At 44.8% G+C, this 25566-nt stretch overlaps 1 protein-coding gene across 1 annotated transcript; it reads right to left on the bottom strand.

Moving 5' to 3' along the window:
- Positions 1–5667: 5667 nt before the first annotated feature.
- LOC105353779 (lymphocyte antigen 75-like) lies at positions 5668–9337 on the bottom strand. The gene is made up of 5 exons (XM_078936310.1): positions 9212–9337; positions 8752–9129; positions 8201–8551; positions 6485–6576; positions 5668–6421 (listed from the first exon to the last, which is right to left on the bottom strand). The coding sequence occupies exons 1-5, from the start codon at positions 9246–9248 to the stop codon at positions 6314–6316; spliced, it is 966 nt and encodes a 321-aa protein (XP_078792436.1). The 5' UTR covers positions 9249–9337; the 3' UTR covers positions 5668–6313.
- Between the last annotated feature and the right edge of the window lie 16229 nt (positions 9338–25566).

Below are 25566 nucleotides of genomic sequence, written 5' to 3' on the forward strand. Positions count from 1 at the left end.
CTCTGGACAGCTCTTCATCCTCCTGTCCTCTGACTCTGGACAGCTCTTCATCCTCCTGTCCTCTGATTCTGGACATCTCTTCATCCTCCTGTCCTCTGACTCTGGACAGCTCTCCATCCTCCTGTCCTCTGACTCTGGACATCTCTCCATCCTCCTGTCCTCTGACTCTGGACAGCTCTCCATCCTCCTGTCCTCTGACTATGGATAGCTCCTCATCCTCCTGTCCTCTGACTCTGGATAGCTCTTCATCCTCCTGTCCTCTGACTATGGATAGCTCCTCATCCTCCTGTCCTCTGACTCTGGATAGCTCTTCATCCTCCTGTCCTCTGACTATGGATAGCTCCTCATCCTCCTGTCCTCTGACTTGACAGCTCCTCATCCTCCTGTCCTCTGACTGGACAGCTCCTCATCCTCCTGTCCTCTGACTGGACAGCTCTTCATCCTCCTGTCCTCTGACTGGACAGCTCTTCATCCTCCTGTCCTCTGACTCTGGACAGCTCTTCATCCTCCTGTCCTCTGACTGGACAGCTCCTCATCCTCCTGTCCTCTGACTGGACAGCTCTTCATCCTCCTGTCCTCTGACTGGACAGCTCCTCATCCTCCTGTCCTCTGACTTGACAGCTCCTCATCCTCCTGTCCTCTGACTGGACAGCTCTTCATCCTCCTGTCCTCTGACTCTGGACAGCTTTTCATCCTCCTGTCCTCTGACTGGACAGCTCCTCATCCTCCTGTCCTCTGACTGGACAGCTCTTCATCCTCCTGTCCTCTGACTGGACAGCTCCTCATCCTCCTGTCCTCTGACTGGACAGCTCTTCATCCTCCTGTCCTCTGACTCTGGATAGCTCTTCATCCTCCTGTCCTCTGACTGGACAGCTCCTCATCCTCCTGTCCTCTGACTGGACAGCTCTTCATCCTCCTGTCCTCTGACTGGACAGCTCCTCATCCTCCTGTCCTCTGACTTGACAGCTCCTCATCCTCCTGTCCTCTGACTGGACAGCTCTTCATCCTCCTGTCCTCTGACTCTGGACAGCTCTTCATCCTCCTGTCCTCTGACTGGACAGCTCCTCATCCTCCTGTCCTCTGACTGGACAGCTCCTCATCCTCCTGTCCTCTGACTTGACAGCTCTTCATCCTCCTGTCCTCTGACTGGACAGTTCCTCATCCTCCTGTCCTCTGACTTGACAGCTCTTCATCCTCCTGTCCTCTGACTGGACAGCTCTTCATCCTCCTGTCCTCTGACTGGACAGCTCCTCATCCTCCTGTCCTCTGACTTGACAGCTCCTCATCCTCCTGTCCTCTGACTTGACAGCTCTTCATCCTCCTGTCCTCTGACTGGACAGCTCTTCATCCTCCTGTCCTCTGACTATGGATAGCTCCTCATCCTCCTGTCCTCTGACTTGACAGCTCCTCATCTTCCTGTCCTCTGACTCTGGACATCTCTCCATCCTCCTGTCCTCTGACTATGGATAGCTCCTCATCCTCCTGTCCTCTGACTCTGGACAGCTCCTCATCTTCCTGTCCTCTGACTCTGGACAGCTCTTCATCCTCCTGTCCTCTGACTCTGGACAGCTCTTCATCCTCCTCATCCTCCTGTCCTCTGACTCTGGACAGCTCTTCATCTTCCTGTCCTCTGACTCTGGACAGCTCTTCATCCTCCTGTCCTCTGACTCTGGACAGCTCTTCATCCTCCTGTCCTCTGACTCTGGACATGTCTTCATCCTCCTCATCCTCCTGTCCTCTGACTCTGGACAGCTCTCCATCCTCCTGTCCTCTGACTCTGGACATCTCTCCATCCTCCTGTCCTCTGACTCTGGACAGCTCCTCATCCTCCTGTCCTCTGACTCTGGATAGCTCTTCATCCTCCTGTCCTCTGACTATGGATAGCTCCTCATCCTCCTGTCCTCTGACTTGACAGCTCCTCATCCTCCTGTCCTCTGACTGGACAGCTCTTCATCCTCCTGTCCTCTGACTGGACAGCTCCTCATCCTCCTGTCCTCTGACTTGACAGCTCCTCATCCTCCTGTCCTCTGACTGGACAGCTCTTCATCCTCCTGTCCTCTGACTCTGGACAGCTCTTCATCCTCCTGTCCTCTGACTGGACAGCTCCTCATCCTCCTGTCCTCTGACTGGACAGCTCTTCATCCTCCTGTCCTCTGACTGGACAGCTCTTCATCCTCCTGTCCTCTGACTCTGGACAGCTCTTCATCCTCCTGTCCTCTGAATGGACAGCTCCTCATCCTCCTGTCCTCTGACTGGACAGTTCTTCATCCTCCTGTCCTCTGACTGGACAGCTCCTCATCCTCCTGTCCTCTGACTTGACAGCTCCTCATCCTCCTGTCCTCTGACTGGACAGCTCTTCATCCTCCTGTCCTCTGACTCTGGACAGCTCTTCATCCTCCTGTCCTCTGACTGGACAGCTCCTCATCCTCCTGTCCTCTGACTGGACAGCTCTTCATCCTCCTGTCCTCTGACTGGACAGCTCCTCATCCTCCTGTCCTCTGACTGGACAGCTCTTCATCCTCCTGTCCTCTGACTCTGGATAGCTCTTCATCCTCCTGTCCTCTGACTGGACAGCTCCTCATCCTCCTGTCCTCTGACTGGACAGCTCTTCATCCTCCTGTCCTCTGACTGGACAGCTCTTCATCCTCCTGTCCTCTGACTCTGGATAGCTCTTCATCCTCCTGTCCTCTGACTGGACAGCTCCTCATCCTCCTGTCCTCTGACTGGACAGCTCTTCATCCTCCTGTCCTCTGACTGGACAGCTCCTCATCCTCCTGTCCTCTGACTGGACAGCTCTTCATCCTCCTGTCCTCTGACTGGACAGCTCCTCATCCTCCTGTCCTCTGACTGGACAGCTCTTCATCCTCCTGTCCTCTGACTCTGGATAGCTCTTCATCCTCCTGTCCTCTGACTGGACAGCTCCTCATCCTCCTGTCCTCTGACTGGACAGCTCCTCATCCTCCTGTCCTCTGACTGGACAGCTCCTCATCCTCCTGTCCTCTGACTTGACAGCTCCTCATCCTCCTGTCCTCTGACTGGACATCTCTCCATCCTCCTGTCCTCTGACTCTGGACAGCTCTTCATCCTCCTGTCCTCTGACTCTGGACAGCTCTTCATCCTCCTGTCCTCTGACTCTGGACATCTCTCCATCCTTCTGTCCTCTGACTCTGGACAGCTCTCCATCCTCCTGTCCTCTGACTCTGGACAGCTCTTCATCCTCCTGTCCTCTGACTCTGGACATCTCTCCATCCTCCTGTCCTCTGACTCTGGACAGCTCTTCATCCTCCTGTCCTCTGACTCTGGACAGCTCTTCATCCTCCTGTCCTCTGACTCTGGACATCTCTCCATCCTCCTGTCCTCTGACTCTGGACAGCTCTTCATCCTCCTGTCCTCTGACTCTGGACAGCTCTTCATCCTCCTGTCCTCTGACTCTGGACATCTCTCCATCCTCCTGTCCTCTGACTCTGGACAGCTCTTCATCCTCCTGTCCTCTGACTCTGGACAGCTCTTCATCCTCCTGTCCTCTGACTCTGGACAGCTCTTCATCCTCCTGTCCTCTGACTCTGGACATCTCTCCATCCTCCTGTCCTCTGACTCTGGACAGCTCTTCATCCTCCTGTCCTCTGACTCTGGACAGCTCTTCATCCTCCTGTCCTCTGACTCTGGACAGCTCTTCATCCTCCTGTCCTCTGACTCTGGACATCTCTCCATCCTCCTGTCCTCTGACTCTGGATAGCTCTTCATCCTCCTGTCCTCTGACTCTGGACAGCTCTTCATCCTCCTGTCCTCTGACTCTGGACAGCTCTTCATCCTCCTGTCCTCTGACTCTGGACATCTCTCCATCCTCCTGTCCTCTGACTCTGGACAGCTCTTCATCCTCCTGTCCTCTGACTCTGGACAGCTCTTCATCCTCCTGTCCTTTGACTCTGGACATCTCTCCATCCTCCTGTCCTCTGACTCTGGACAGCTCTTCATCCTCCTGTCCTCTGACTCTGGACAGCTCTTCATCCTCCTGTCCTCTGACTCTGGACATCTCTCCATCCTCCTGTCCTCTGACTCTGGACAGCTCTTCATCCTCCTGTCCTCTGACTCTGGACAGCTCTTCATCCTCCTGTCCTCTGACTCTGGACATCTTTCCATCCTCCTGTCCTCTGACTCTGGACAGCTCTTCATCCTCCTGTCCTCTGACTCTGGACAGCTCTTCATCCTCCTGTCCTCTGACTCTGGACATCTCTCCATCCTCCTGTCCTCTGACTCTGGACAGCTCTTCATCCTCCTGTCCTCTGACTCTGGACAGCTCTCCATCCACTGCAGTATTCGACACCATCAGTCCGTCCATCCTGCTCTCACGCCTAAAGAACTGTCTCACTGGCTCTGCTCTGTCCCGGCTTCAGTCCTACCGCACCAACCAGCAACAGTTTCTCACAGGGAACAACCGCTCATCTTCCACTGCTCCTCTGTTGCAAGGTGTTCCTCAAGGTTCAGTGCTTGGTCCACTGCTGTTCATCCCTCACCCCACATGTGTCAAACTCAGGCCCGTTATCATTGGCCTGCTAGATTATATCAAATGTGCATTAGAGCTGACCAGCAGTGTATTCCTTTACTGCTCAAACTACAAATCCCACAATGCTTTGCTAGTATGTTGGCACACGGTCCAAACTGTCAAGCGCTCCTTTTTTCGTGCTCCAGTCACATCGGACACATTAATCTCACACTCCACAGAAATGGCCAACACAAAAGACGGACAACAGGAGCTTTGGAGACAGGCGGGAGGCAGATTATCTGTTCACGAATATAAAGACCAGTGGCAGACCGTTACACACCTGGACCTTCAGTAGAACTACGTCTGAATCCCTGAACCCCTCATGAACCATTTTACGATGCAGAAACCAGCTTTGCATTGACTATTGAACATTCCTGCAGCCACAATCAAAGCCTCTAAATCCACTAAAACGCTACTTTTTCACTTCACTTCTGATTTCTTCTTCTATCACTTTAATTGCACTGATCAGTTCCATTTGTATTTCACCTGAAGTCCCACTAAACACTTTATCAGTTGACGGGTCGTAATGCATCACCGTGTTTCTGTCAGCAATGACAGAAAGGAGCTCCAAGTAGTTTCCTCTGCTGGATCCAGCGTTTCCATCGTCCTCAAATGAAAGTTCTTCAAAAAAATGACCAAGTCTTTCAGTCTTTTTATGATTCCTCTGTTTTCCTGATTTCTGATTGGTTAAAAGACATGACTGAGCGACATTAGGGAGCCCTGCAGTACAGACGGTGACGGCCTCTTTGGCTCTGACCCTGCCTGGCAGTTAATTATATGGTCTAATTGTAACGATTATTCATTAAATGGTGACGTACGTCCATCCATCCATAAGCTGACTTTTGTGTGGTTTTTAAGACAAATCCAACAGTTTTAGAAATCGTGACATAAACTCTAAAACTGCAGCCTGCTGTGATTACCCCACTTTGGGGGAAATAGTTCCTGACAGAAACTCCCAAACAGTTGCTATAGCAACAATATTCATTTGTGCTTCTAACATGATTTCTATTGTGATCATGTATTGCAGCAAAACCAAACCAACATGATGTAGTTTATACACCATCTTATTACTTAACATCAAACATAATCAATAAAGAATGAAGGTATTTATGATCAACTTCTAGTTAACAGCAGAACATCCATCATTTTATTACTATATGATATATATACATTATATATTATTACAAGAACTTTGGGAGCCAACCCATATCAGATTGATCATCCGCCATCTCCACGGGGGGGGTATTCTGTGGCCCCTGCAGGTCAGGATGGTCCCCTGGGACAGGTGCAGGGCAAAGTTAGGCTGCTGTAGTGTCAAGTTGTGCGTGCGTAAATTGTATTTCATATATGTGCGTTTTTGAGCGTACAGGTGAGTACACACTTGATAGTACACACAGTTATGCACAAAAGGCACAAGTTCCAAACCAAGTATTACACACACACACAAATCTTCTGATCTAATTTCTCTTCATAACTTAAGATATGAGGAAAAATCTAATATTTGACCTGTATTATTCATTTGACAATATTCGTTTTTAAGAAAGCTAAATTAAAATAAAAGTTTCAAACTATTGACAACTGTAACAGTTTTAGCCTAATTTGTCTTTGTGGTGTTTTGTCAAGCTTTGGATTTTTTAAGTGAACAGTATAGCTACACCAAGCTGTTCTGTAGTCTGACGTTCATGTTTGTCAGGGGAGAACAGTCATGGGGTCATAGGATGGCACACGTCCGATCTGAGCGTCCAGGATCCCGCTGCAGGGTGGGCGGGGCTACATTCCTTTCTTCTTCTTTTCCTTCTGGAAAACTCTTCCATCACTCTGCTGGCTCCACCTCAGGGTGACGGCATTTACCCCTCTGGCTTTCAGCTCCTCCTGAAACTGGTACACACACAGATGCTATTACACGTGGGGGGGTCACGGGCTTTCAGACTCTAGTTTTACCCTTTGCTGAAGGCTTGCTTTCAAAGCAGCGTCGTTCAGATCCACAGATTCATCCGTTTGGAGCTTCAGCTTTACCAGCACCTTCACTGTCACTGCATGAAATCAGAAGATATGAAGTATTAGATCCAGACAAACCCGGAGTGTTGACCCGTCTTCAGGGGCATTAAGGCAGTCCTCGGTGCAGATGCTCACAAACCGGCATCCTCCATGTGTCTTGGAAGAGGCTTCTTTGGAGTCCGGTCCAAATGCTGCAGGTTCTGCAGGGCAGAGCCCAGACAGGGACTGTGGTACGGACTCTTTTTCTGCCTCTGTTACTTTATCTGTTCATTTGACTTTCTGTTGGAACAAATCTTAAAAGACAAGTACTACATTAAAAATAAGAAGCAGTATTTATTTTAGGCTGAAACCTGTTTCCAAAGCTGCATCACATCAAATTCTTTTATTAGTCTGACAAAAGACTCATAAACGGAAAAAACAGAAACATTTTTTAACGTAACATCACTTAAACATTATTTTTTAAAGCAGAGATTTGGTTAACCTCTAGTTTTAATCAAAGCAGTTCTTGTGTATTATGGGGGAACAGACTAAAGTCCTTTTGGGCTCCGCTGTGTGTCCAGAGCTGGAATGGACCCAAGACCAGCTGTGTGAGTTCCTGATGAGTCAGTGAAGCTGATCTCACTGTGGTGGGACTTTGTTTCAGCTGTTGACTCCTCTAAATCCTCCATGTGGGTCTCAGCTGTCTCCGCCCACGTGCACACGTGTTCTTAACCGTGCATTTACATGAGTTGCAGCAGTTTCCTGCATTTTAAATATAAGGAATAGTTTCGATAGATTTTAGTGAACTCAAACTAAAGATGACATTCAAACGGTGTTTCTGGTTTTGGAGCAGCAGAGGTTTGCTCATAAAAACGGTTCATTAAAAAGAAGAACTCCAACTTTTCTGCTCTTGGACTTCAGGCAGAGCTTCGTGGGCTGCAGCTTGTTTGAGTTTGTTGCTGGCTTTGCCTTTGGTGTGTGCTTATCTGGTGTCTGCAGACGAAAAGACATTTTCTTGTGTAAACAAGACGACTTTGGTATCTTGTTTGCCACTATAGAGAACAGAACTTCAAATCATTTCTTTTAGGATTTGCCAAAGCCAAGAAAATGACTTTTACTAACTACAACTAACTATGTATTTTATTGAACGGATAGTGGTATGTTAAATACAATGAATTTGAATTTAGAAGGAGCTGCTTTTCCAGAAGGAAATATAGGGTTGATGCTGCATTACTGAATGAAACTTATGGGGTAGGAATTGGTAAAAATAAAGAAATAAACAAAGAAATGATCCAAGTTGAGCATAAATAAAGTTAAAACAGCAGAATAACAGAAAAGATATGTTTGTGAAAAATGCCAGTCGGGTATCGAACCAGCGAGCTTCTGCATCGAGGATTCCCATTTGTTTCAATGGAGGCAGAAATCCTGGAATATCTGGAAAAGTTCAAGGATTTAAAGGAGCAAAAGTCAGAGCTGGAAAAGCTGAAAGAGCTGAACATTTGAATAGTTGGATGGTTGAAATAGATGAAACACTGTAGGAGGAGTTAAGCAGCAAAACATGGAGGAAGATACTAGAATAAAGAAAGAGAAACAGGAAAACTATGAGTTGAAGGATTTATAGTATTCAGCCAAACAAAGACTTGTCCTCCAACCTCTTTTCTTTAGAAATCCTCTGCTTACCTGGGCTGTAGCAGACAAACGGCAGCCTTTGATCACATGACAGAAACTTCCACTTTCCTGATCTCTGCACAGACGTCACACCACAGATGACCGTCATGGAGCCAATCACGTTTTTCCCACCATCCCAGAAACCGAAGCCAAAGCTGCTCCCGTCAGACCAGAACAGGTCTGGATCTCTGAACAGACCGATCCAGGACCTTTTGCTCTGTGGCACCAAGCTCTGGATCTTCCGGTTTTCCATGTCGTTCCTCACAGAGACCAGGTCCACAAAGTTCTCCCTGCAGTGTTTCTGAGCGCCGGACCAGGTCAAAGACTTGCTCACAAGAACCAATTCAGGATCCAACTGTGTTCCTGGTTAGAACGAGAGAGAGCAGGCTCTTTTGAGAAGATTGCAGTAAAGACATACACAATTCTGGCAGGATTTTTAGATTTATATTTTCACTCAATATTTCTTGGAGGCATGGGGGCAGAAGAAGAAGAGCATCCAGAAATAAGAACAATTAACAAAACTGCAAAAGATGCCCAAGGTCAAAGGAAAATGATGTTCTTACCTCTGTAGCAGATGGAGGTGAAATTATTCCCACAAGAACGGTCCCACCATTCCCCACCATCTCCAATATTTACACAGAACTGGTTGGCTGAAATAAAATCTGGGTCTGAATCAGTCGTGTTCCAGTTCCGGTAATCAGCTCCTTTCCCCGTGAAACCATCAGACCATCTCCAGTGGATTTGGTTGTACAGACCGATCCAGACGTCCGAGCCGACACCAGCAGATGAGACTCCGTTGATGAGCTGCTTCAGCTCCTCAGGGTCTTCTATGGTGGCCAGATCTCTGTAGTTCTGTCTGCAGTAGATCTGCGCTTCAGTCCAGTTCAAAGACTGATTCACAAAGTGGTACTGACGGAGGCAGGAGGAGAGGGTGAAGATCTCTGGGAAAAAACATCCAATCAACACAGCTAAGAATCTTCCCTTCCATTCATTCATCATGTGTGGTGAAAAAGACAGACCTACCTGACAGAAGGCAGACGGCCACCAAAAGCCTCTCCATGGTGCTGCTGCGCTCACAGATGCTCACATATTCTTTGGCTTTTATCTCAACATCAAGGTTTTTGGTTTGGAGAAAGTATCTCTGACGTTGATGCTATGGAAATATTTAATGGGACAGGCTTAAGCAAATTGACTGCAGGTCTGTTGAGCCAAACGGCACGTCGGCTGTGTGGGAGCTAGGAGGTCAACACGCCATCCAATTAAAGCAAACATGCATTTGCTTAAAGGTTGTTCAGCTGATGATGATGGCAAATCAGTTTCTTCATGTTGTCCAAACCACATGAATTGTGTATTATATTATATTACACACATTTTACAAAGGTTCATAAATTGTTCGTTTTTATAATGATCTGTCTGTCTGTATAGATGGATATTATATATTTAGCAGTAAATGCAAATACTGTTAGTTTCAGGTATTGAATAAATACATGCTTTGTGACATAGTACATACTGTCTAATGAAATATATCCAATATGCATGAGGTCATACCTCCAGATATTGAATAAATACATACATATTCTGTGTCATCTACTGTTGTCCCAATCCTCAGTTGTGTTTGTTTTACCTGTTCTTGTGTCTTGTGTCCTGGTTGGCTGAGGGTTCCCTGGGCTCCGCCCCCTTTCCTGTGGCTCTCCATGAGTGGTGCACAGCTGTATGGAATACTTGTATGTTGATTTTTTATGGAAGTGTCTCTGTTTCTGTCAATATCATCATGGTCTGTCAGCTTTTCCATTCTAGGTTCATAGAAGTGTGACAGACCTGATGGGGCATTCATGAGGTTGCTGTCAGAGCCACTTTGGGGGAGAGAACCCACCTCCGAAGGGTCCAAGTCTGGTGGTTCAGATTGATTTTAACCTGGAATCAGGAGCAGGTGTGGTTCATGCTTGCACTTCCACCTGGAGAAGCGCCCTAAATCGTTGTTGCTGGCGTGTCTGCTCCTCTTTCTGTTTAGCTTCCCGGTCTTCCTGCTGTCCCATATGAGCGCGGAGAAGAGACATCATATCCATAATTGTTGATACCTTACCTGGGCCCTCAGTGCAATCTGAACCTCCAGAAGCTCTGTTTTCTTTTTCCTCCAGGGTTTGTGCCTCAGAATCCATCGGCTGGTTTGATCCATCTCCTCTTGAAGCTTTGCCACTTCTCATGGTTCTTTGCATGGCTTCTTGGAGAAAAAGGGAATGAAGAAATAACCTGAGCTATTGACCAACTGATCCCACTTCTGACACCACTGTGAAGGATCAGACAATCACGGCCAAGAGCACAGATATTTAGTCCAGCCATTAACCCGTTCCCTTCCCCATGGAGTCCAGGTAATGGTAGAACCCATTTGGCACCATCTCTAAACCGGTACAGCTCCACATGAAAACTCAAACAACAAAGAATCAATGCATAGCAAAAATACATAGAAAAACAAATGGGACTGTACACTTCACCTTAATAATAATCTTGTGGGACTGCAGTCATCACACTTGGTATGAACTGTCTTTGTCCTGAACGTCCACCATCAGACCAGCCTGTTTCTTTCCTCCATCTGTCCTGATTCTCTCTTTTCTCGTCTTTCTCTCAATCCTCACAGCTGTTTGATATAAACTTTGTGTTAAGAAGATTTTCAAAGAATACAGAGACTAAACTCTATGTAAAAATAGAAACATTTTTAATTTTCAATTATGTTTGTGTTGGATATCAGTTAGTGGTTTAATAGAATAAAGTAGATTTCTTTATTGTAGTCAAACATCTCCAAATGTTCAACTAAAATCCAAAATGTCGTTCAGCCAGACGCACTGGAGCGCACGCTCATGCAACAAGACCCGCGTGAAGGAGGAGCTGCAGGACGCCCAATCAGTCATGACGTGCTTCTGATCATATCATTCACATGTGCACAAACAGCTGAGACATTAAAAAATATGGACCATAACTAACTAACCCCCACTTCGGTTCGGCGCCCCCTGGAGCCCGGCGCCCCGACTGTGAACGGAGCGCCGGATCGCGTTGGACATGGTGGATTCATGATGTCTGGTAGCTCTCAGTGGTGAGTTTTGATGACAAAGAGAGCGAACATGTGGGAGGAGGCGCTCTGAGCACAGCTGATGTGCCGTCAGTCTGCGGGGGCTCCTTCCCCGGAGCAGAAACCCGCCGGCGAGGCTCTGCAAGTTTAAACTCAGACATCAGATTTGATTTAGGCCTAGGATCCAAAAAAGGGTTGGAGTTGATTGAACCAAACTGAGATGGTTTCAGATGTAGAGTCCGGCTCGTCTGTTTCTCACCCTCTAAGTTTTTTACGCTTCAGGTCCAATTCCCGGGTTTTCTGGCGGAGGGAGTCGGGTCTGTTCACGACGGCTCACGAGGCGTGAGTCAGGCGAGCCACTGGAAGCAGGTGGGAGCTGTCTGCTGTCCCTGCTGGAGATTCAGAGGCTTTTATTTTGTTGAGCGGCAGAGCTTCAAACCACCAACCCATTTACCATATTCAGAAACGGGTTAAATGGAGTAAACCCCGCTCAACGTGTCCTCCCCCCATCATTTTTACTGTGCATAACTGAATGGAGGATGTTGAACTTTATCATCCAGGTGTCTGGGGGACCAATGGGGGGGTCCAGTCCATGCAGGCAACAGCAGGAAGACTAAGTATTTGGGTTTTGAACAGGAAGGTGTTACACAGGGACAATGAAGCACTAAAGTTCCTGAAATCCAGACAGAATCCAGACTCTGTCCACATTCATCTGTGTCACAGCTGTGCAGCTTCACAGAGCAGCTTTTGTCCGTCCGCTGACGTGGGCCGTGTTATCGCTGCAGCACTGAGCCACAGCAGCCGCTGCACCTGGCCCCCACCATGTATGGAGAAAGAGAGTCAGTGTGTGGGCAGAAACACTGCTCATTTATGTGTGGCAGCAGCCGGACACAACCCTGAACACACACCGGGCCCCCAAAGCCCCCAAAGGCCCGAGTCAGGGCAACGTGCACTCAAGTGGCCCAAAATAGCCTGAGGGTCCTCAATGGGCTTCATGTGCAGGAGGCTGGAAGGAGGTTTTGGAGGCATCGTTACTCAGCCCCCCCCCCGTTCACCTGCAGACTCTACCACTCCTTCCTCACTCAGTTTCAGAGATTGACGTTTCACAAGAATCAGGAAATCTTTTTTGTCATTTTATCACATGATAAAACAAAATTAGGTTCTCTGGTCCCAGGCCAGCCGCTTACAGTGAGACTGAACAGGACTAGAACCTCACGTGTTCTGTGCTCCAAAAACTACAAATTTCATTTTTCAGTTCATTTATTTATTGGTTTCTTTCATGAAAATTGAAGTTCAAATGTTTACATGTTTGTCCCACATATTGAACATTTTCATGATTAGAAGGGAGCAGAATTGAAGAATTCTTAGAATTCTCTGCTCCCTTTGAAACATTGCATCCTTTTTACATTTCTCACACCATCACCTGTGCTCAGATTTGACCAAATACAGTTCAAATATACAGTAAATACATTCCATTCATTTAATACAGGCATTCCAAACATTCCATTCAACAATCAAGTTTGTACAAACTAATTTGTTTGGTTTAATACATCCGTTTAAATTGAACAATATTTTGACAACTTTTTAACTGATTCTCCTGGGAATTCCAGTTTTACCCCGACTATAGACAAACACTTTTGCTTTAGTTTTGTTCGAACAATCTGTTGTTTGAAATCAAATTTTCTCCTATGATTTACATCTCCTGTGGTGAAAATAGTCAGGTTTATTATATGATCTCCTTTAACTCCAAACTGAGAGTAAAATGACATGATTGCCACGTCAAATCATCTTTCCAAATCATTGTGGGTTCTCTGGTCACATTTGGGTTCTGTTCTGTTCGTTATGGTTTTGTTGTTATTTATTTCTTTATTTGTATTGTTATTATTTCTTGTCAGTTTGTATTTAAAAGCTACAGCGACTGACATTATTCTCTGAGTGACTCTTATATCATTGTGTATGTGTGCATACCTATGTATACCTAAAGACCCGTACACACCGGGACGAATATTCACCAGCGTTTTTCGCCAGCGTTTTTCGCCACGTTTTTTGTGTTCACACCCAGGCGATTTTCGCTGACGATGAGCCGAGTGAACATGCAATTTCATTCCCTGACATTAGATGGCGCTTAATGTAAACAGAAATACTCCTGTACACAAGGTGGCGCTGCGCAACTTTACGCTTCTTAAAGTCGCTTTTCACTCAGAAGAAGAGAGCAAGTATTTACGCGCTTGTCAGATTAATACAAAGAAAACATGAATATTTCAAGCACCAGTAGCTCCAACTGGTGCTTGGTTCGGGGATATTTTAGAATGTCCGTCATTATTTCTTCACGGCAGTGTAGACGCTACTTGGCGTCTATCTTCTTCGCTGGTATGTGTGCTCAGCAAGGCAGTTTTGTGTTTGAGCGCCCACAAGTTGTGTTTTACTGTAACTTCAGAAGCTCCAGACACGTGTGCAAAAGCGCCATTCTCATTGGTCGAGTAGATTTCGACGCGACGCGTCGAAAAAAAAAAACGAACCCGAGGCGTTTGTTTTTGACGCTTTGACGCGTGGCGTTTTTTCGCGTCGGTGTGCACGCTCTCATTGGTGCCCTTTGTTTAGTCACGAGGCGTTAAACGTCGGCGACAATCGCCGGCGAAATTCGTCCCGGTGTGAACGGGCCTTAACATCAGGAAATGACGACTAGTTAATTTAAAAGAATTTACAAACAGAAAAGTGTTGAATTGTTAAAACAAACTTAAAAATGATAATAAATGTTCTCAAGATACAGTGAGCGTTTAGAAACATCTTACAGTTTTAGCAGCTGCTGCTTTAATTTAAACTTTCTTTAACCAAATATCAAATATTCTTGGGTGTAGGATAAAAACTGTTTATCCTACAGGCTGCAGCTGTTCATGCGTATTCCTGTACATTACTGTATATTACTGTATATTTATGTATATTACTGTATATTCCTGTATATTCATGTATATTTATGTACATTCATGTATATTCCTGTATATTAATGTATATTACTGTATATTCATGTATATTCCTGTATATTAATGTATATTCCTGTATATTTATGTATATTCCTGTAAATTCATGTATATTCCTGTATATTTATGTACATTCATGTGTATTCCTGTATATTTATGTATATTCCTGTATATTTATGTATGTTCATGTATATTACTGTATATTTATGTATATTACTGTATATTCCTGTATATTCATGTATATTTATGTACATTCATGTATATTCCTGTATATTAATGTATATTACTGTATATTCATGTATATTCCTGTATATTAATGTATATTCCTGTATATTTATGTATATTCCTGTAAATTCATGTATATTCCTGTATATTTATGTACATTCATGTGTATTCCTGTATATTTATGTATATTCCTGTATATTCATGTATATTACTGTATATTTATGTATATTCCTGTATATTTATGTATATTCATGTATATTCCTGTATATTCATGTATATTCCTGTATGTTCATGTATATTCCTGTATATTTATGTATATTCATGTATATTCCTGTATATTCATGTATATTCCTGTATGTTCATGTATATTCCTGTATATTTATGTACATTCATGTGTATTCCTGTATATTTATGTATATTCCTGTATATTCATGTATATTACTGTATATTTATGTATATTCCTGTATATTTATGTATATTCATGTATATTCCTGTATATTCATGTATATTCCTGTATGTTCATGTATATTCATGTATATTTATGTATATTCCTGTAAATTCATGTATATTCCTGTATATTTATGTACATTCATGTGTATTCCTGTATATTTATGTATATTCCTGTATATTCATGTATATTACTGTATATTTATGTATATTCCTGTATATTTATGTATATTCATGTATATTCCTGTATATTCATGTATATTCCTGTATGTTCATGTATATTCATGTATATTTATGTAGATTTCTGTATGTACATGTATATTCATGTATATTTATGTATGTTCATGTATATTCCTGTATATTTATGTATATGTCTGTATATTCATGTATATTTATGTATGTTCATGTACATTCATGTATATAATAGGCATTGGGGAGAGTGCAGCTCCAGCCCAACCAGAGGAGCAGCCCCTCCGCTGCGCCAGTAGGGCCCAACATGGGGCCCCCCAGAAGAGCCCCCACAGCCCCAGACAAGCACCCCACCGCCGCCCAGGAGTTCTGGGCTTCCCTCTGCCCCAACCCCAGGCACGGGCCAGGGCCCCTCAAGGGAGACTCACCCAATGCTCCAGGCAACCTCCCACCTAGCCCATGGTTGGTCCCCGAGAGCAAGGCAGGGGCCGACCATGATTCTGTGAAATATCGGGACCCTACATGTAGCAATACTTGTATGTATTGAAAATACTACCAAGAGAATATTTAATTAACCCTTGTGCCATCCTATGACCCCCCCTTCCATTGACGTGTTCTCCCTACCATGACAAAGGTGGATAAAGGTGGAAAGATTTCATGGAATCCATGGACACCAGTGAAGATCACAAATCATTGAAGAAAAAAGGTTCAGAGCACTGTCTAGTGGGTCTAGATGACCCAGCTCCCAAAGTGCCTAGGATAGCACAAGGGTTACTCCTCCTCCAACGTCTTCATCATCTTCCTCTCCCTTCTCTTTATCCCCATCTCTAACATTCCACTCTCTTCTTCCTCGTTCTTCTTTTCTGTCCAGTCCAGCAGGAAATGGATGCAGACATAATCATTGTGAGTAAGGTTTAGCTTTCAATACAAAAGGGGTTTATACAAATACACACCTTGTGTGTCAGGAGATTCCTAACACTGTGTTGAAGGTAAAATCCGCTGGACATGACAAGATAATCAAAAAGAAAGAATGGATGAAACTGGATTACAAACATCAGGGATGAACTGAGTCAGAACAGTTAGAGCTCAACACCTGGTTTTAAATGCAAAAACTCTGTAGTTAAAATAACTGGAACACACTTCATGAAAAACCTGTGTTTCCAGCCAGTAAACCCAGAAACTGGAGCCGCCAGCCGATTCCTCCTAAAATGCTTTGCTGCTGTTGCTACTGTTACTGTTTACAGGAACGGCCTGCTGCTTGTGCGCACTCTAGAAAACAGTCACACGTTTTATTTGGAAAAAGATCTTCTCAAAGGTCAAAAGACCAGTACGGAAAATGACTCCAACATTGAGATGGTGTTTGTTACAAGTTTCTGTGTTGCTGATCTGGTGCAGGATTGTGTTTCTCATCCTGTCTGTCTCCATGTTCCAGAACCTTCTCAGCTGAAGCCATTGGTCTAATCAAGACTGAAAGAAAAGCCCAGTTCATCCAATCACTCTGCCAGATCGTCCGTATACCGACTCTTAGTTGAGATGTTTGGATGTTGTGCTTCTTAAAGTATCCAGTCCTTCGTTTATTTGTTCATTCACCAACAAAAGGATCATTTGTTACAGTGAGGGCACTGTAGGGATGGGTACCGTTTGGATACTATTGGGTACTGGTGCCAAACCAATATAACGGTTCTGGTTCCAAAGAGCTGCTTGAAAAATGAAAAAAGTTGAATCTTTTCCAAAAACATCCCAGTGTGACAAAGCAGCATCACGGGGGGAGGAGAGCACTGGACCAAGACCCTTCACTTCAGTTTCAGTCTGGCTTTTGTCATCTTGCACTTTGCTCTGCAAATCTTTTCATGGCACTTGCTCCCTATGTTAGATTCCACATGTCTTTGCTGCATATGTCAGATTCCACATGTCCTTGCTCCATATGTTAGATTCCACATGTCCTTGCTGTATATGTTAGATTCCACATGTCCTTGCTCCCTATGTTAGATTCCACATGTCCTTGCTGTATATGTCAGATTCCACATATCCTTGCTGCATATGTTAGATTCCACATGTCCTTGCTGCATATGTTAGATTCCACATGTCCTTGCTCCATATGTTAGATTCCACATGTCCTTGCTCCCTATGTTAGATTCCACATGTCCTTGCTGCATATGTTAGATTCCACATGTCCTTGCTCCATATGTTAGATTCCACATGTCCTTGCTCCCTATGTTAGATTCCACATGTCCTTGCTGCATATGTCAGATTCCACATGTCCTTGCTCCATATGTTAGATTCCACATGTCCTTGCTCCATATGTCAGATTCCACATGTCCTTGCTCCATATGTCAGATTCCACATGTCCTTGCTGCATATGTTAGATTCCACATGTCCTTGCTCCATATGTTAGATTCCACATGTCCTTGCTCCCTATGTTAGATTCCACATGTCCTTGCTGCATATGTTAGATTCCACATGTCCTTGCTCCATATGTCAGATTTCACATGTCCTTGCTCCATATGTTAGATTCCACATGTCCTTGCTCCATATGTTAGATTCCACATGTCCTTGCTCCCTATGTTAGATTCCACATGTCCTTGCTGCATATGTTAGATTCCACATGTCCTTGCTCCATATGTTAGATTCCACATGTCCTTGCTCCATATGTTAGATTCCACATGTCCTTGCTCCATATGTCAGATTCCACATGTCCTTGCTCCCTATGTTAAATTCCACATGTCCTTGCTGCATATGTTAGATTCCACATGTCCTTGCTGCATATGTTAGATTCCACATGTCCTTGCTCCATATGTTAGATTCCACATGTCCTTGCTCCCTATGTTAGATTCCACATGTCCTTGCTGCATATGTTAGATTCCACATGTCCTTGCTGCATATGTTAGATTCCACATGTCCTTGCTCCATATGTTAGATTCCACATGTCCTTGCTCCCTATGTTAGATTCCACATGTCCTTGCTCCCTATGTTAGATTCCACATGTCCTTGCTGCATATGTTAGATTCCACATGTCCTTGCTCCCTATGTTAGATTCCACATGTCCTTGCTCCCTATGTTAGATTCCACATGTCCTTGCTGCATATGTCAGATTCCACATGTCCTTGCTCCATATGTTAGATTCCACATGTCCTTGCTCCATATGTCAGATTCCACATGTCCTTGCTGCATATGTTAGATTCCACATGTCCTTGCTCCATATGTTAGATTCCACATGTCCTTGCTCCCTATGTTAAATTCCACATGTCCTTGCTGCATATGTTAGATTCCACATGTCATTGCTGCATATGTTAGATTCCACATGTCCTTGCTCCATATGTTAGATTCCACATGTCCTTGCTCCATATGTTAGATTCCACATGTCCTTACTCCCTATGTTAGATTCCACATGTCCTTGCTGCATGTTAGATTCCACATGTCCTTGCTCCATATGTTAAATTCCACATGTCCTTGCTGCATATGTTAGATTCCACATGTCCTTGCTCCATATGTTAGATTCCACATGTCCTTGCTGCATATGTTAGAATACACATGTCCTTGCTCCATATGTTAGATTCCACATGTCCTTGCTCCATATGTCAGATTCCACATGTCCTTGCTCCCTATGTTAAATTCCACATGTCCTTGCTGCATATGTTAGATTCCACATGTCCTTGCTGCATATGTTAGATTCCACATGTCCTTGCTCCATATGTTAGATTCCACATGTCCTTGCTCCATATGTTAGATTCCACATGTCCTTGCTCCCTATGTTAGATTCCACATGTCCTTGCTCCCTATGTTAGATTCCACATGTCCTTGCTCCATATGTTAGATTCCACATGTCCTTGCTCCATATGTCAGATTTCACATGTCCTTGCTCCATATGTCAGATTTCACATGTCCTTGCTCCATATGTCAGATTTCACATGTCCTTGCTCCATATGTTTGATTCCACATGTCCTTGCTCCATATGTCAGATTTCACATGTCCTTGCTCCATATGTTAGATTCCACATGTCCTTGCTCCATATGTCAGATTTCACATGTCCTTGCTCCATATGTGAGATTCCACATGTCCTTGCTCCATATGTCAGATTCCACATGTCCTTGCTCCATATGTTAGATTCCACATGTCCTTGCTCCTTATGTTAGATTCCACATGTCCTTGCTGCATATGTCAGATTCCACATGTCCTTGCTCCATATGTTAGATTCCACATGTCCTTGCTCCATATGTCAGATTCCACATGTCCTTGCTGCATATGTTAGATTCCACATGTCCTTGCTCCATATGTTAGATTCCACATGTCCTTGCTCCCTATGTTAGATTCCACATGTCCTTGCTGCATATGTTAGATTCCACATGTCCTTGCTCCATATGTCAGATTTCACATGTCCTTGCTCCATATGTTAGATTCCACATGTCCTTGCTCCATATGTTAGATTCCATATGTCCTTGCTCCCTATGTTAGATTCCACATGTCCTTGCTGCATATGTTAGATTCCACATGTCCTTGCTCCATATGTTAGATTCCACATGTCCTTGCTCCATATGTTAGATTCCACATGTCCTTGCTCCATATGTTAGATTCCACATGTCCTTGCTCCCTATGTTAAATTCCACATGTCCTTGCTGCATATGTTAGATTCCACATGTCCTTGCTGCATATGTTAGATTCCACATGTCCTTGCTGCATATGTTAGATTCCACATGTCCTTGCTCCATATGTTAGATTCCACATGTCCTTGCTCCATATGTCAGATTCCACATGTCCTTGCTCCCTATGTTAAATTCCACATGTCCTTGCTGCATATGTTAGATTCCACATGTCCTTGCTGCATATGTTAGATTCCACATGTCCTTGCTCCATATGTTAGATTCCACATGTCCTTGCTCCTTATGTTAGATTCCACATGTCCTTGCTGCATATGTTAGATTCCACATGTCCTTGCTGCATATGTTAGATTCCACATGTCCTTGCTCCATATGTCAGATTCCACATGTCCTTGCTCCCTATGTTAGATTCCACATGTCCTTGCTCCCTATGTTAGATTCCACATGTCCTTGCTGCATATGTTAGATTCCACATGTCCTTGCTCCCTATGTTAGATTCCACATGTCCTTGCTCCCTATGTTAGATTCCACATGTCCTTGCTGCATATGTCAGATTCCACATGTCCTTGCTCCATATGTTAGATTCCACATGTCCTTGCTCCATATGTCAGATTCCACATGTCCTTGCTGCATATGTTAGATTCCACATGTCCTTGCTCCATATGTTAGATTCCACATGTCCTTGCTGCATATGTTAGATTCCACATGTCCTTGCTCCATATGTTAGATTCCACATGTCCTTGCTCCCTATGTTAAATTCCACATGTCCTTGCTGCATATGTTAGATTCCACATGTCATTGCTGCATATGTTAGATTCCACATGTCCTTGCTCCATATGTTAGATTCCACATGTCCTTGCTCCATATGTTAGATTCCACATGTCCTTGCTGCATATGTTAGATTCCACATGTCCTTGCTCCATATGTTAGATTCCACATGTCCTTGCTCCATATGTCAGATTCCACATGTCCTTGCTCCCTATGTTAAATTCCACATGTCCTTGCTGCATATGTTAGATTCCACATGTCATTGCTGCATATGTTAGATTCCACATGTCCTTGCTTCATATGTTAGATTCCACATGTCCTTGCTCCCTATGTTAAATTCCACATGTCCTTGCTGCATATGTTAGATTCCACATGTCCTTGCTGCATATGTTAGATTCCACATGTCCTTGCTCCATATGTTAGAATCCACATGTCCTTGCTCCCTATGTTAAATTCCACATGTCCTTGCTGCATATGTTAGATTCCACATGTCCTTGCTGCATATGTTAGATTCCACATGTCCTTGCTCCATATGTTAGATTCCACATGTCCTTGCTGCATATGTTAGATTCCACATGTCCTTGCTCCATATGTTAGATTCCACATGTCCTTGCTCCCTATGTTAAATTCCACATGTCCTTGCTCCATATGTTAGATTCCACATGTCATTGCTGCATATGTTAGATTCCACATGTCCTTGCTCCATATGTTAGATTCCACATGTCCTTGCTGCATATGTTAGATTCCACGTGTCCTTGCTCCATATGTTAGATTCCACATGTCCTTGCTCCATATGTCAGATTCCACATGTCCTTGCTCCCTATGTTAGATTCCACATGTCCTTGCTGCATATGTTAGATTCCACATGTCCTTGCTGCATATGTTAGATTCCACATGTCCTTGCTCCATATGTTAGATTCCACATGTCCTTGCTCCCTATGTTAAATTCCACATGTCCTTGCTCCATATGTTAGATTCCACATGTCCTTGCTGCATATGTTAGATTCCACATGTCCTTGCTCCATATGTTAGATTCCACATGTCCTTGCTCCATATGTCAGATTCCACATGTCCTTGTTCCCTATGTTAAATTCCACATGTCCTTGCTGCATATGTTAGATTCCACATGTCCTTGCTGCATATGTTAGATTCCACATGTCCTTGCTCCATATGTTAGATTCCACATGTCCTTGCTGCATATGTTAGATTCCACATGTCCTTGCTCCATATGTTAGATTCCACATGTCCTTGCTCCCTATGTTAAATTCCACATGTCCTTGCTCCATATGTTAGATTCCACATGTCATTGCTGCATATGTTAGATTCCACATGTCCTTGCTCCATATGTTAGATTCCACATGTCCTTGCTGCATATGTTAGATTCCACGTGTCCTTGCTCCATATGTTAGATTCCACATGTCCTTGCTCCATATGTCAGATTCCACATGTCCTTGCTCCCTATGTTAGATTCCACATGTCCTTGCTGCATATGTTAGATTCCACATGTCCTTGCTGCATATGTTAGATTCCACATGTCCTTGCTCCATATGTTAGATTCCACATGTCCTTGCTCCCTATGTTAAATTCCACATGTCCTTGCTGCATATGTTAGATTCCACATGTCCTTGCTGCATATGTTAGATTCCACATGTCCTTGCTCCATATGTTAGATTCCACATGTCCTTGCTGCATATGTTAGATTCCACATGTCCTTGCTCCATATGTTAGATTCCACATGTCCTTGCTCCATATGTCAGATTCCACATGTCCTTGTTCCCTATGTTAAATTCCACATGTCCTTGCTGCATATGTTAGATTCCACATGTCCTTGCTGCATATGTTAGATTCCACATGTCCTTGCTCCATATGTTAGATTCCACATGTCCTTGCTCCCTATGTTAAATTCCACATGTCCTTGCTGCATATGTTAGATTCCACATGTCCTTGCTGCATATGTTAGATTTCACATGTCCTTGCTCCATATGTCAGATTTCACATGTCCTTGCTCCATATGTTAGATTCCACATGTCCTTGCTCCATATGTCAGATTTCACATGTCCTTGCTCCATATGTTAGATTCCACATGTCCTTGCTCCATATGTGAGATTCCACATGTCCTTGCTCCATATGTCAGATTTCACATGTCCTTGCTCCATATGTCAGATTCTACATGTCCTTGCTGCATATGTTAGATTCCACATGTCCTTGCTCCATATGTCAGATTCCACATGTCCATGCTGCATATGTTAGGTTCCACATGTCAGATGCATATGTCAGATGCAAGGACATGTGGAATCTAACAGCACAATGAACAGGACTTTATTTGGTTTTTCCAGAACTGATCACATTCACACACATTTACAAACACACATCTACAAACACACACACACACTTACATTGTTATGGCTGTGTCTGTATTTGTTTTTGTTTGTTCTGTGTTTTGTGTATTTGATTTCTGTCAGAGTGGGGCCTCTGTGTTTTTGTGGATCTTTGTGTGTGTATGTCTGTGTCTGATTACCTTCAGGTGTGGTGCATGAAGGTGTGGCTTCCATTGGATCCAAGCTGATGGAGGCAGCTTTCCAAAGCACAGTGTGGCCCTCCAGCCTGGGAGAAGGGAGCTTAGCTGCAACCAGCTTGGCCCTCTTCTCCATTTTGATTTGTAGTTCTCCATTCTCCAGAAGCTGGATGGCTTCTATTCTACTGCTGACTCTGGCCGCATGTGGAGGGGCCTACAGCACATCACGGACTACAGAAGCAGCACCAGCACCATCAGTGCTGCAGACAGCCTGCCCGACGAGCTCAATGCATTCTACACCCGCTTTGAGACGTCCACCCCCCACACGGAGGGACCATTATACTCTTGGACAATTACACCCCCCTCACCCCCACCAGTCGTCTCATCAGCCCAGGTAAACAAAGCCCTGAGGAGGATCAACACTCGCAAGGCAACCGGTCCGGACAACATTCCTGGACGAGCCCTCAGAGCATGTGCTAACGAGCTGACAGACATTCTCACCTCCATATTCAACCTGTCCCTCAGCCAAAGAGTGGTCCCCTCCTGCTTCAAGACCACAACCATTGTTCCCCTCCCCAAGAAGAGCCCTCCCACCTGCCTGAATGACTACAGGCCAGTAGCACTCACTCCGATCATTATGAAGTGCTTTGAGAGAGTGATTCTGACCCACATCCAGAGCAGCATTCCAGACACACTAGACCCCCTGCAGTACGCATACCGGCCCAACAGGTCCACCTCAGACGCCATCGCTGCAGCACTGCACACCTCCCTCTCACACCTGGAGAATAAAGACTCCTACATCAGGATGCTCTTTATTGACTACAGTTCTGCTTTCAACACGGTCGTTCCCCACAAGCTCACCCACAAACTGTTCTCCCTTGGAATACATCCCATCATCTGTGACTGGCTCCTGGACTTTCTGACTGGCAGGCCTCAGTCTGTCAGAATAGGGAACAGGACTTCAGCCAGCATCATCTCTAACGTTGGCACACCACAGGGCTGTGTTCTCAGCCCAATCCTCTACACCCTGTTCACCCATGACTGTGTGGCCTCTCACAAGGACAACATCATCCTGAAGTTCGCCGACGACACCGCTGTGATAGGACGCATCACTGGCGGGGACGAAGCAGCCTACAGGAGGGAGGGGGCCAGTCTGGTGACATGGTGTGAGGACAACAACCTCACCCTCAACACAGACAAGACAAAGGAGATGATAGTGGACATGAGGAAGGAGAAGAGGAACCCTCATCAGCCGCTTCTTATCCGAGGTCTGGAAGTGGAGAGGGTGAGCAGCTTCAGATATCTGGGGGTCCACCTCAGCCAGGACCTCACCTGGACACTAAACACGTCACAGCTGGTGAAGAAAGCTCATCAGCGGCTGTACTTTCTGAGGAGGCTGAGGAGGTTCGGCATGTCCCCGAAGATCCTCAGCAACTTCTACAGCTGCATGGTTGAGTCCATCCTGACCAGCTGCATCACAGTGTGGTACGGCAGCTCTACCGCCATGGACCGCAAACGCCTGCAGAGAGCGGTGAAGACTGCGTCCAAGATCACCAGGACTCCTCTTCCCTCGCTGCAGAGCATCTACAAACGCAGGGTCTGCAGGAGAGCTGCCTCCATCATCAAGGACCCCACCCACCCGCAACGAGGACTGTTCACTCTCCTCCCCTCAGGACGGAGGTACAGGAGTGTGAAGTGCAGGACCACCAGATTTAGGAACTCTTTCTTTCCCTCTGCCATCAGACTCCTTAACAGCTGACTGGAGTCTGGAAAAACAAACTGCACCTTTGCTTATCCTAATTGCTGCTACTGTCATTGTCACTTTTGCACATTTGCACTTTTACAACAGCCACTCGACATCTTGTGTTTTTGTGTGTATGATGTGAGTGAATTGTTTTTGTTTCCTCTATACTTTTGGGCATTCGGAGCAGACAGCAAAGAAAGAATTTCATTGTGCAGGGAAACCCGTTTCTTTACTGTGCATATGATAATAAACCCTTTGAATCTTGAATTTGTGTAGCACTTTGTAGTTCTTTGTGGTGAGGCCCCCTCTGCAGTTTTGTTTGGTCTCATTTTTTTTGAGTGAAGCTGTAGGGGTGAACTGCCATTTTCTTTAGTACTCCTTCTCTCCTGTTATGTCAGTCCAGGGAGGTTAGATTTGGTCATGGTTTTCCCTTTTCTTTTAGTCCACGGGGGTATTCCAGAAGGCCCGTTGAAACTCCCCTGACTTTATCCCTGAACTCTGGCTGAAATCCTCCTGAACTTGCTTACTCTGGGTATGTCGGTTCCAACCGACCGGATATGAGTTAGTGTAATTACGCTCCACTTGGTAACCCTGGGTTAATGCACGTGCACAGCAGGTACATAAAGACATTCTCAATGGATCAAAGATTTACGGAGTCACCATGGAAACGCGCGGAGAAAAAAAGAGAGAGCTATATTTCAGTGAGACGGAGTTGGAGAATGACGGCGTATGAAGATTATACGACCATCAAAAAAGTAACACGGCTGCATCATCAGCAGCCTGAAGCCATTTTTGCTTCACTTTTAGTTATTGGTGTTTGTTGTTCAATAATTTGTAAATACATTTGAAATAT

Source organism: Oryzias latipes, chromosome 18, assembly GCF_053564925.1.
Source record: "Oryzias latipes strain Hd-rR chromosome 18, Olatipes_Hd-rR_3.1".
In the NCBI taxonomy this organism is placed as follows: domain Eukaryota; kingdom Metazoa; phylum Chordata; class Actinopteri; order Beloniformes; family Adrianichthyidae; genus Oryzias; species Oryzias latipes.

Excerpts from the sequence above, each read along its gene's own strand:
- LOC105353779 (XM_078936310.1), bottom strand. The coding sequence starts at position 9,248 with ATGGAGAGGCTTTTGGTGGCCGTCTGCCTTCTGTCAG. Across the intron at positions 9,130-9,211 it reads GGCCGTCTGCCTTCTGTCAG|AGATCTTCACCCTCTCCTCC; the intron begins GTAGGTCTGTCT and ends GTTTTTTCCCAG. Across the intron at positions 6,422-6,484 it reads AAGCAAGCCTTCAGCAAAGG|TTTCAGGAGGAGCTGAAAGC; the intron begins GTAAAACTAGAG and ends TGTGTGTACCAG.